Here is a 12,323-nt window from a genome sequence, read left to right on the forward strand (position 1 = left end):
ATTTATGGCAAGCTATCAAAACTGACGACACTAACTTCAGCCTCTCAAAATACCTCTCACAGAGCCCAGAGGGCACAAGGGGAGCAAGGAAAATGAGCAATGAAGTATATAACCTTGCAGGCCTGAATTGTTTACCATATGAAAATTGGACAAAATGCAAATGAAGGAAATAAAATGTCCACATCAGAGTAAAAACACAAACAAAAAAAAAATCAAGGAAAACAAACCAAATAATGGGGGAAGGGTAAAAGAACCTAAAATCTCAAAACCTGTAACTAGCTATAAGGCTAAAAATTCACACAGAATTCTCACTAAGATCTCTGCATGGAAGCATTATGACTGAAGAAAAGGCATTTACTTAAAGAAATTGAAGATGTTTTAAGAACTTAACAACTATTTAAAAAACATTATAGACCAATTAACATAGCTACTTTAATAGAGAAAAAAATTTTAAAGAAAAATATTATGTACTTACTATCATTTAGTGTCGTGAAGTCCAAGAATCGATATTCATAGCAAACATCTATTTTAGTTTCTACCTGGGGCCTCTTCAAAGTTGAATAGATATTACCAGGTCGTTTTTCATCATGCTTCTCTAATTTGTTCAATCCACAACCCATTTCAGCAGTTCCTGATACAAAGAGGTAGGGAAAAGGGAAAATGCATAAGCATTATTAACTTTGAGGTTTTTCCTTCTGGTTTCATGCCCCACACTAGTATTTTTAATTTTTAAACGCAAGCTGCCTACAAATTACATAAAATTATGTAATCAAATAAATGCTCAGATAGTAACTGAAGAATATACTACTCATATCTACCCTCAGGCATACTATTATTTTATTGGAAAATTGACAGTTTAATGTATGTATTTTGCAACTTTCAAATGTATTCAATGGTACATTCTGGAAGACACACATTCCATTATAAAAAGTAGCTGAAAATGCAAAATAACTTGCTAATATTAAGGCTGTCAACCTAGTAACAACTTCTATACATGCAGTTACTAAGAGAGCATCTAGTATTAACTTTTACACAGATCCCTGTAATATTCAAATTACTATCTAGCCTTGTAATTTAATATAAAAAGCAAGTTCTCTCTGCAGAGAACTACCTGCATTTACAGAATAACCTCACTTCCTCCCACTTCATTTTTTTAGGAGATAATGGCACTTTACAAGCCTATCTTCAAAACAGAAGAGGCACCTGGCCACAGAACTGCATTAGATAAATCTAGTTCTCTTTAATAAGCTGCCAGCCCACAACATTTTAAAGGATTATTCCTGACAACCATTCCTGCTACACATTAAATGTTTCTCAATATCCTGCACATTATAGCTCATCTGGGTATGAAAGAATGGAAGAATTACTTGCTGAAAACATTCAGGTGATCCAAACCCTCAAATACCTCTCAACAACACTGGTGGGGCTCAGACAAATTATTTCAACCAGCATCAAGTACAAAAATCAAAAGTGTGAAGACACGTCAGGTAGGCACCTGAGGTTTTTCATCACAACCCATCTAACATCCTGCCACCGCCCACACAAATAAAGTCATGCTCTGAGAACAGGGAGGGAAACGCAGAATAAACTCCCAGTGACAGAGAGTGGCTCCCACAGCCCCCCTGCCCAGATGCTCAAAGGCATGGGATCCATGGAGTGTGAACACACTGCATGGAGCACCAGGAAGGTCAGTGCCACAGCCCCCAGCCAGCTGTGACACACAGCACTGAGCACCTGAGAAAGCTCAGGCACAGATCAGAGCTGCCTTTACCTTGACAGTTCAGAAACCTAAAGCAGAGAATGAAAACCTTGCTCAGGTTCACCGTCTCCAAAGAGCTGCTCGTCAGCTGATGCCACAGCTCCATCCCCCAAGAGCTTACAAAGTCAGGCAAATATACAGCCCCAAGGTATTTGGAAACCACTTGCAGAAAATTACTTACATTTTTATTTATACTGTGGTTTAACTTTTATAGATTTTGTTCCTTCCTCATACTTCCTTGCAAAATCATTCTTATTAATAGTTCCCAAATCTTTTGCTGTATTTTGCTATGATAAATGCATTCTGCCTTTTCTGCCATTTCCTAGACAGGATCTGTGGTCCCTTCATCACCCCACTCACTCTCATTTGCATCACTGTTCTCATTTCTCTACATGAACACAGGTGGCCATATGCTCAAAATGAGATCTTAACAAGGCTGATGAAAATAACATTCATGCTTCCCTATCTCTAGTGCAAATAATACACCTACTGCACCTAAAATCATCATTCACAGCTGAATCATCACATTCACAGTTTACTGTCAACTTCCTAGCAGACAAAGAATCTGTTTCTCCTTATTTTTATCCAACAAAACTAACTGAGAAGTTTCCAGCTCATCTCTCATAACTTTTCTCTATTCCTTTGTGCTTCTAGTGCTCAGTAATAGTCTCACCCCATTCTCCAGCACCGCTGGAAGAAAGAGCTGAAAGTTTTTCAGGGCTTAGCAATACCACCCACCTTCTTATCATGTGCAAAGTCCATAAATACACACCTACATCTTCCTGCAAAGTCTCTAATAAATATATCAAAATAGGACTGAACAACACATCCAACTTGAAAAAAGTAACACAGTAAATATTTGATCACACAGAACCAGGAAGCAGAAAAAACATTTGCTACAAAGACCTCTAGCATTGAGAAAACAGAATGATGTGATGATAGTTGTATTCCTGAAGTCTCGATATTTGGTGGATTCATCCAGCAGAAAACAACTTTCCCTGATTATTTTGAAGGAAAGGTAAAAACTACTTTAACAATTTCTATCAATGAAATCGAGGTTTGCAGACTCAATTTTTTTTAATTTGGAATTTAAAGTTAAAAATCCTCATGATCTTTTTATGCTCCCAAAGTGATACTTTCCACCTTTTTTTTTTTGTAATGACAACTATTACCATTACAAGATTATTCTTTCATTTATACAGCAGTTTCTTCTTTTGCCTGTGCAGTTTATTTGCTTCAGTCTAAAATATAATTTATTTTAAATACATAAACATGTATTGCATATTAATGAGCCTAACAAGACATTAGGTATTTTTCCATGAGCTATAATGGAACACATCTAGCAGCATGCTTTTGGATAGGAGATAGAAGTGTTAGCAAGTGTACCAAATTTCTTGTTTCAGCAATTGCCCAGTAATTCTTACACATCATAAGTACACAAGGTTTTGTAAGGAAAAAAATTCCATTTCAGAGGTCATTCTGCTGCAGTGCCTGCAACCTTTAGTTGCATAAATAACAAATAGTCTGAAATCCACAGGACTCTTAGACAGTGATGGCTGCAGAAAGAGGCCTTGGGGACACTGCATTTCACATTGCAGAGTGTTTTGCATTCTTTCCCAAACTGGAGTGAAAGTTTTAAAAAATAAAAGCCTGCACTTCCCGCAGCAGCCACAGACACTCTCCTGTGCTTCTCCAGCAAACATTTTCTCAGCCCTTTGGAGAAAAACTCCTCCACCCTCACTACCCATGTGAGCAACGACCTCTGCGAACAGAGACAACCCACAAGTCATTCAGCATGAGCTACCTGCCCACCTGGGAATGGACTGAAAACACACTTTTTTTTGTTACTAATTCCCTGAGTCACTGCTTCCTAGAAGAATTTTCACCTTTGTGCTGTTTAGCTAAAACTTCAAACAGTATCCTTGAGGATAAAGGCTTCCTCACATTTCACTAAGTACAGGCAGTTGTGTTACTTAAAGCAGGCACGTGGAAAAGGATGATGAAAAAGGATGCTTTCACCTGAAAAAAATGAGGGATCAGAGGACAAAAATTAGGTTTCACAACATCAAAATCTTTTCCACAGTAATTAGAATACAAGTGCTTCAGCAGTAGAAAACAAATCTTCAAAAATTAAGTTCCTATTTTAACAGAGGACTCTAAGCATGAAAATAATTCCACAGAGGTAGGAATTCTTAAAAGTTTTCTCAAATATAATGATGATGTGTGCATGACAAGTCATCACTCAATCACCAAATTCTGCTCAAAGTTATCCCACAAATGTCCTTCTGGGATAGCTTGCTTTATAACTTTTCAAAGGCTTTTAACATCAGTTTTTAACAGTTATTACCTTCTTCCTTTCATTCACAGCAAAGTTAGTGCTGTTTAGTCTTCCCACCATCATCTGAAAGTGTCTCCTTGCTTTTCACTTACAAATCTACTTGTCAACAGGACATTATTCCCCTCCTTCATTTTCTACATTGCAGTTATCAAAGAGTGCTGTAAGAAATGTTCAACACTGCTGCATTCAAAGTATCTAAACTCACTTCCATGCACATTTTCAGGTGTATTGGTTTGCTATAAGACATGCTTAAGGTTACTGTACTACATACACTTATCCTGTCTTTCTACACCTGCATGTGAATTCCATTTTTATTCATATTAAACCAAAATATTATCACTAATATTCACTTTTTAGCAAATTGAAAAACAATCCTTCAAAGACACTGCCAAATTTTCAAATTCTTTTTGCTCTGCAGTAGGTTCTAAGATAAACATTTTCTTTTTCATTAATGCAGAAATTAATTATCAACTCAGAAGTTCTATACTTAGAAAAAAAAAACCTTGGAAAAGTAACATTTAATGAAGAACATTAACCCCTAAAATTATGATTTAGCTATGGACTTTTACAATTACATATGCCAGAAAAACTAATTCTGTCCACAAACTCACTTAGACTGCAAATTAATCTTACATGTGCTCTATGATCTTGTTGATCTCAAACTGTTCATGTGTTCAGCCACATGATGATAAAACCAGAACTGAAACCCAAATCTCACAACAGATTGGGCTTTTTTAGTCTGCATCTTCACTTTAACTCTGCAAAGCATCAAGAATAGAAGATATGCTGAGTTGCAGAACAACAGCAAAGCCTGTAGTCAATTCATTCCTTAGTTTCTCTTGTGAAGGCCAGCAGAGGCCTTCACTGGTTAGGAAAGGAGCAGCTTGCTTCTGCAAACAATGCAAAATCTAACCCAGGATTTGAACACCCCAAACAGACTCCCAACTCACCAGCTGCAGAATAAACCTCTTGCTGCCACCTCCTCCTCCCCAGCAGGGTCCTGCATTGTGTATTTTAGGAGCAGAGGAGCTCTGAGGAGCATCTGAAGGTGCAGGTGCTGTACCTGCACCTGGTGAAACCCATCCCAGCATGTCCAGTGACCTCACCCTGAATGTTCCTCAATGTAAGTTTTATTGAAACCAGTACCATCCTTTGCCATGGAAAAAAACCAAATTAAAAAAAAATACAACAAATTGTAGTCAGCAAGAGAAAAGAAAAAAAGCCAGCAGTATTTCCACTTTTAATCACCTCTGTGATCCATGATAAGGAATGTATCCTGAATGTATCACAGGAATTTTTACAGCTCTTTTAGAGATGTGTCAGGTTCTCAACTGATGATTTCTGAACCTCAGCTTTGCTAAAATACCCTCTTGCAGCCTGAATTTGCTTTCTTGGGTTGCTAGTGTGTGTTCAAAACAGATGAAATACAACAACTTCAGAATTAGCAAAGAGAAAGGATAAAATAATACCATGTAGCTAACAACTTATTTTCTTGTTAACAGTGATTCAGAGCCCAGGATTCCCTTTCAGAAGAAAAAGAGCACAAAGAAAAGAAGGGAAAACAAAAAAACCCTTGCCTTCTATCTGATTTTCACTTGGGGGGTATACTGGGGAATAAATGAGGCTAATCTTCTGATTTATTGATCCATCCTTTCATGAAAATCCTTAACAATTTATCTCCAAGGAATAATAATGAAAATTGCACTGAAATGTAACAGAACCACATGGCTAATGGAAGCTTGAATAGATTACCAGAATAAGTAATTTAAGGGATGCTTATCAACTAAGTACATATTGGCTAAATAGTTTATTTCAACTAATCAATGCATAATGTCAATGACTACTAAGAGGGATGATTTGAAAATAATTCCAAAACAATCATTTTAAATACTTATAATCTTAGAGTCAACTGCTAAGTATACAGCATTAGACTGAACATTCTAGCAAACGTGTAAGTGAAATAGGAACAAGGTAATTTTAGTACTTACAATGGCATCCAAGGAAAACATGCTGTATGGAAAATTAATGCTTGTCAGCTTGTTTTTAAGCAAAATTAGTGAGAGCAAGCTTGCTTGCATTAACATATTTTAAGCATTTATGGGCCAGGACTAGTAAATGTATTTTGCAAGGTTTATCATGAATTAATTTATTTTTTAAAATACATATCCTAGGTCACTGCTGATGTTCTTTGCACAAAATATAGAATATAGTATTCTTACTGATGAATGCAGCAGCTGGAAAACAAGATAACTGCAATGTATTAACAGGTTTTCTCTCTTGATTTTGGTTAAGACCTTTCATCTTCATTTTTCCTTCCATGGGTAATACTTAGGTACCTCACAGGGATGCTGGAAGGCATTTACAAATAATTGCAGGACTTCACATTTGTTGTGCAGTAATGAGACATGCTTATTTTCTTAAACCCTCACTCCTGCAATCCTGACCTTTCCATTTTCAAAATAATAAGCACTTCATGCTCAGTTCACTTGCTGGCATGTGGTCACTCCATTCTTGCATCCTTCTCAGTCTAGGAAACACCAGAGTGTTCAGTCTCCCACTCAGCTCCAAACAAACCCTGAGAGCGCTTGCAAATTACAGTCGAGTCCCTTTCCTAGCATAGTTAAAGCAATGAAGCAGAGGAAGAATAACAAGGCAAAAAAACCAGCACAACCAAAGCAGAGAATTACAAACAGCAGACCTGGCAAACTGGGTGTACAGGTAAACAAAGAAAGCAGAAGAGGATGCCAGGATGATCCTTTGTCAGTCCCCAGAAAAGAGCCATGCTTCTGACTTCTCATTTTTCCCACCCTGCAAAGGTTTTTTGTGAGATTACACCACCTAAGAGGGACATTCCTTACTAAGAGATACCCACTCAGTCGTTTATTTTTTCAATAGTATTACCATGCAGGAAGATATGTAAGCATATGTTCAATAAATCATGCAATAATTTTTATTTGTGTGGAGGAATCTGTGCTTAAGGAACTAATGTTTACCAAACAATTTGAAACATTCTGAAAAACTTACAGATACAAGGAACAATTACCATAAATCAGTCCCATCTATTGTCAGATGTTACAGCTGACCAATTTTTTTTTCACCACGTATCTATGAATTTGACCGGTGCTGTCAGGATTTTAGACTTGAGGCTGATAACTAAATCTCAGCTTCTAAGAAGGTTGGTGAAAGAATAATCCCAGATTTATCCTTTATGATTGATTTGATTTAAATTAAACTGCAGAGCAACCCAAGTAAATCTGCAGTTAAGGTTTTCAATTTCAAAAAGCAAATCTCAAAACCTAAGGAATTCATTAGTAAGATGAACAGGAATGAGCAACTGGAGGATGTACAGGGGAGGTCTGGAACATGTTTGAACTACAATATGAGTATCTGCAGAACTAGGAACCCAAGAAGTGACAAGAGAATTCATAAGAAGGTTTCCAGACACAGTGAGATGAATTACCTAATAAAGAAGGAAATGTAGAATAAGCAGAGAGCTTAAGAGACAGGAACAAAGTTCAGCAGAGGAACAGTCTCGGATCAAGAAACACCAGCATAAAATGAAACGTGCCAGAAGCCAAGGCAAGCTGTGGAAGCCAAAGATACCACAACTCAACAGAAGCAGAACACAAATCAGGACTAATCTGGATTCATACCAAGACCTCTGGAAGTCCTGTCATGATGAATTGCAGCCCCAATTGCTAGAATTAAAAACCAAACTATTTCATCAGATTTGGTACTGTCTCCCAGGGAGACAAGAAAATGTACTGACTACACAGAAAAAACAGAGAAAAACAGAATTTGGCCAATTAAGACAATTGCTGGTCTAGTTTCCAGAGTTTCTAAGCTTCAGGAAGAAAGCAAAGCAATAAATGGATAACTATGATATGGATTCAGCAAAGTTAGAACACACTACCCTGACAGGTCTTGTAAACACAAGTTACACAGAAAGCCCAGCACTAGCATGCAGCATGTCAAATAACACGCCAGCATGATAGCATGATTTCAACAAACTCTTATTAGGTGCTATTGCTCTCATTGCAGAGTTCACATCACGGCTGGGGCTCGACTCTGCTGCCCTGCATGACTCGCTTACTGCGCCTGTGCTGTCCCCGGGCCTGCAAGTCACCAGGCCACCTCTGTGCGCTCCCTGCCACAGCCACACTGAAACCCCTCGAGGGAAACAGAGCTGGGCTGTGTGGGTGTGTGTGTACGTGAGCAACAGGGGGGGAGGAAGAGGAGCGAGCAGGATCAGAGAGAAGTGGTGCAGGAATAAGGCAAGCGTTGTGCTAGCAGTGGGGGCAATGTGAGGAACAGCAGGTTGGTGGGAGAGCCCTGCTTCCCACGCCTCCCACATCACCCTGTAACGTTCATCCAAAATATTTAACACTTGCTGGTACCACAACACCATCTTCCAGTAAAGCAAAAGATTCAGATAATACCACATCTTTCTACAAAATACTTTTAGGCAGTGTATTTCTGGTCAAGATAACAAAGTGTTAATGTCACTGAACAATGCACAGGTAAAATTTATGCCAAAATACCATGTGCAAATGTTCAAGCAAGTCGCCTCCATGCGACAGGAGGAGACTACTGGATGCTAAGAAAGAGTACTGCTATCAAGAACATAAAGAGAAATCACAGATTAAAAAACCTGACAAAAGCATCCACAGGAATTAGATATGAATCCAACTTTCTTTTAAAGTTAACCCCACAGCGAACAGGCATAAGAAACAGATGCATATTACAATGTATGCACAGCTGCTTAACTACAGTAGGTAAAACCATGGTAAAACATGAAACTACAGACTTGACAGTCCTGTGTTTACAGCCTTTTGCTAGTTTGCCTAGGAGTACAACCCCAGCCACCTGATGAAGGCAAAAAGTAAAGTAGATCACTAGTGCAAGGTGTGAAGTTCTGGGATCTCACATGAAGTTAGGGATGGAATAGTAGTTATGTGAATATTTTTTACTTACTACAAATAGAGACTTAATCAACTTTGATTTTAATTCTTCACAAGTCTGTGACCCCCGCTTTTCCACCACAGAGGCTGAGGCCAGTTCATTATACCCAATATGGTATTTGTGTTTCCCAGTACCACAGCTCAGAACTCCCTTAGGGTATTTAATCACAGCTGTATATACTCATTTCATGCTTCATTCTCAGACCGGGGAATGCCAACATTCAAGAGGTGGAAAGCCCCTTGTCTAATGTAACTTACTTGAGGTTAAGCTAGATTCCTAAAATAACCCTTCATTCTGAGACTTCACTTTTTCCCTAGAAAAAACAGAAATTAAATACACACATGTGACCACTAGCATTGTGAAAAAAAGGGTTACTGCCACTAACTTGTTATTCAATACTAGAACCTGAAATGGATTGGATTTATTAAAAATAAAACATAAAAGCAGATGTATAAAAAGATCTCCCCTTGTAAGCTAGAGGCCAGCTATATCTTGATAAGGTTATTCTCCAACAAAATAAATAAATAAATACATTTTTTTAAAGGGAATTAAAATTGAAGCAGTATACAATCAGACCACGGCTTCCAAACTTTGGCTGCAAACACTCTTTCAGGTATAGTTATAATTTTATTATTTTAAATACAGCATCCTCTTTAGCATGACAGCCACCCCTACCAGGACTCCAGCCCCGCTCCCTGTCCTGGCACACAGCAGCCCCTGGCTCAGCTCGTTCTCCGCTCCGAGCCGGGAGCGCTCCAGAGGGAGGCACGCTCAGGCGTAATGGAGAACAAATGTCTCCCATTAATTATTTGACTAAGCCGAAAGTATCAAAGAAGAACTGTAAAGTCCATTCAACTAAATTCCCCTTTTCTAGAAATACACAGGCTGTAAGAAGAGGCTGTTTTGACAAGAATTTAGACAAACCAGAGAGAAGAGAGATATATTTCACACTCAGACATAAAAACGCTGAACCACTGCCTCTTTACATTGTAAGAAAACCGTGCTGAAACAACATAAAGAACTTGAAAAGGCAATAAAATTGGAAAACAGCGACTGTAAAATCCCAGACCCCAGCCAGCCACACGATGGCACGGCACCGCCGCCTCCAGGTGCCCAGCATGTGAGGAGCGGCGCCGGGCTGGGCGGGCAGGCGGGCGCTCACCCGGCTCCCCTCAGAGCTCCCTCCTCTCCCTCACCGCGCCGGGGGCTGGACGCAAATAACCATCCCACCGGCTGCAAGGGATTGCCGGCGATGCCGCCCCCGGTGCGCCCCGGCCGCGGGCAGCCCGGCGGAGCCCGGCAGTCTCCGCACCCATGGACTGACAGGACGGCGCCGCCCGCCAGCCCTGCCGCCCTCCCGGCGGGCTCCACTCCGGCCCCTGGGCAGGACCGCAGCGAGCGGACCCTCAGGAGCAGCTGCACAGCCCGGAACCCGGCCGGGGAGCGGGCAGGAGGCAGTGCCCCCCCTCGCCGGGCTCCAGCAGCCCCTCCGAACCCGGGCACGCCGGCCAGCCCGCGCCCCGCTCCGAACTTCGGGAGCCAGAGGACCACGACGAGTCGCAGCCCCGGAGTGCCTTTCTCCGCTCCGGCGCGCAGACCCTGCCCAGCAGCAACCCCCTCCCGCCCCCTCACCAAGTTTGCCCGCCGAGCCGGTGGGGTGCGCGGCAGTACCTGGGGCAGGCAGCGGGCGAAGCGCAGCCCGGTGGTGCTGAAGGATGCCCGGCGGGCGGAGACGGCCCGCCCCGCTGACAGCGTTTCCTCCTCCTACTCCGGCTGTCGCCCGTGCCCGCCCGCCGCGCTCCGGGGCCGCTCCCCCCTCGGCTCCGCGACGGGGAGGTGCTGGGGCAGCGCCGCGGCGCTACACGGCCCCGCCGCCCGGCACAAAGTTTGCGCGGCGCAGCCCGGGGCGGCGGCTCCGCTCCCGCTCGGCCCGGCCGGGGGCCGCGGCCACTTCCTCTTCCTCCGAGCGGCGGCGAGAGCCCCGCGCCCAGCCCGAGGCGCGCAGGGACCGGGCAGCCGCGCTTCCCGCCCGCTCCGGCGGCACAGCCCGAAGGCGGATTGCTCCGCCCGCCGGCCGGGGCGGGAAGTCCCTCACGCACTGCCCCCCTCAGCCCCCACCCCGGCCCCGACCCGGCTCCCCTGTACTCCTCCATCAAACTGGGAGCAGTGGCTGATACGCCGGAGCATTGTGCGGCCTTTCAGAGGGACCTCGATAGGTTGGGGAGTTAGGCAGAGAAGAACCATCTCAAATTCAACAGTGGCAAATGCAGGGTCCTGCACCTGGGGAGGAATAACCCCACGCACCAGTAGGGGCTAGGAGCCAACCTAGGGAAAGCAGCCCTGCAGAGGAGGACGTCGGAGTCCTGGGGGACAACAAGGTGTGGATGACCCAGCAGTGTGCCTGTGGAGCAAAGAGGGCCAAGGGAATCCTGGGATGCAGCAGGAAAAGCGTTGCCAGAAGGTCTTGGGAGGTGATGCTGCCCCTCTGCGCAGCCCTGGGGAGGCCACATCTGCAGTGCTGTGTCCAGTTCTGGGCTCCTCAGTACAAGACAGCGAGCTTCTGGAGCAGGTCCAGCAGACAGATTTCCTTTCAGGAAGGGAAACAAAATCTTGTGATTTCAATGGGGATCAATCGGGCAAGCTTTGGTCCATGTCCCTGCAGTTCATGGCATCCCATGCCTTTTGATGGCTTTCACTTTGGCAAAGATTTCTTTTTTTTTCCAGTATCCATGCCATGTCACTCATATCTTCCCCTCAAGGTTCTGTCTTCATCCTTGATTTTTTTCCCTGCTTTTGTAACATCTATGAGGTTAGTTTTGGCATGTTTTGGTCCTTTGCACTGTACCTCATGTAATCGCAGTCCATTTTCTTGTAGTCACTACATTTCCCAATTTTCTGGTTTTTTGGGTTTTTTTTTCACGTACATTTCAGTTGATCCTATCTTCTTTCCAGAGTGTTTGTAAGGCTTTCTTTTCTGTTTCACAAGATTTCATTTTTTGAAAGTTGGTCAAGGGTCTGGGGAATCTTTCTTACATCAAAAGGCTGAGGAGCTGGGCCTGTTCAGCCTCAAGAAGAGGCAACTGAGAGGGGAGCTCATTAATGTGTATAAAATATCTAAAGAGAATGGAGCCAGGCTCTTCTTTGTGATGCCAACAACTAGGACAGGAGGCAATGGACAGAAGCTGTCACATAGGAAGTTCCACCTGAATACGAGGAAGAACTTCTGTACTGTGCATGTGACCACACACTGGAATGGATTGCTTA

At 42.6% G+C, this 12,323-nt stretch overlaps 1 protein-coding gene across 2 annotated transcripts in view; it reads right to left on the reverse strand.

Annotated features, from left to right (window-relative positions):
* Nucleotides 1–11,109, reverse strand: part of RFTN1 (raftlin, lipid raft linker 1) — a 104,006-nt gene extending 92,897 nt beyond the window's left edge. Inside the window, exons 1-2 of one of the 2 annotated variants that reach the window (XM_005480920.4) lie at nucleotides 10,731–11,109; nucleotides 476–631 (exon numbers count right to left, since the gene is read on the reverse strand). In XM_005480920.4, the coding sequence (XP_005480977.2) occupies nucleotides 476–620 (145 nt within the window). In that variant the 5' untranslated portion in view covers nucleotides 621–631; nucleotides 10,731–11,109. The other variant, XM_074538162.1, reaches the window with a different exon arrangement.
* Nucleotides 11,110–12,323: the final 1,214 nt, after the last annotated feature.

The sequence above is a fragment of the Zonotrichia albicollis genome, chromosome 1 (genome assembly GCF_047830755.1).
Source record: "Zonotrichia albicollis isolate bZonAlb1 chromosome 1, bZonAlb1.hap1, whole genome shotgun sequence".
NCBI lineage: Eukaryota > Metazoa > Chordata > Aves > Passeriformes > Passerellidae > Zonotrichia > Zonotrichia albicollis.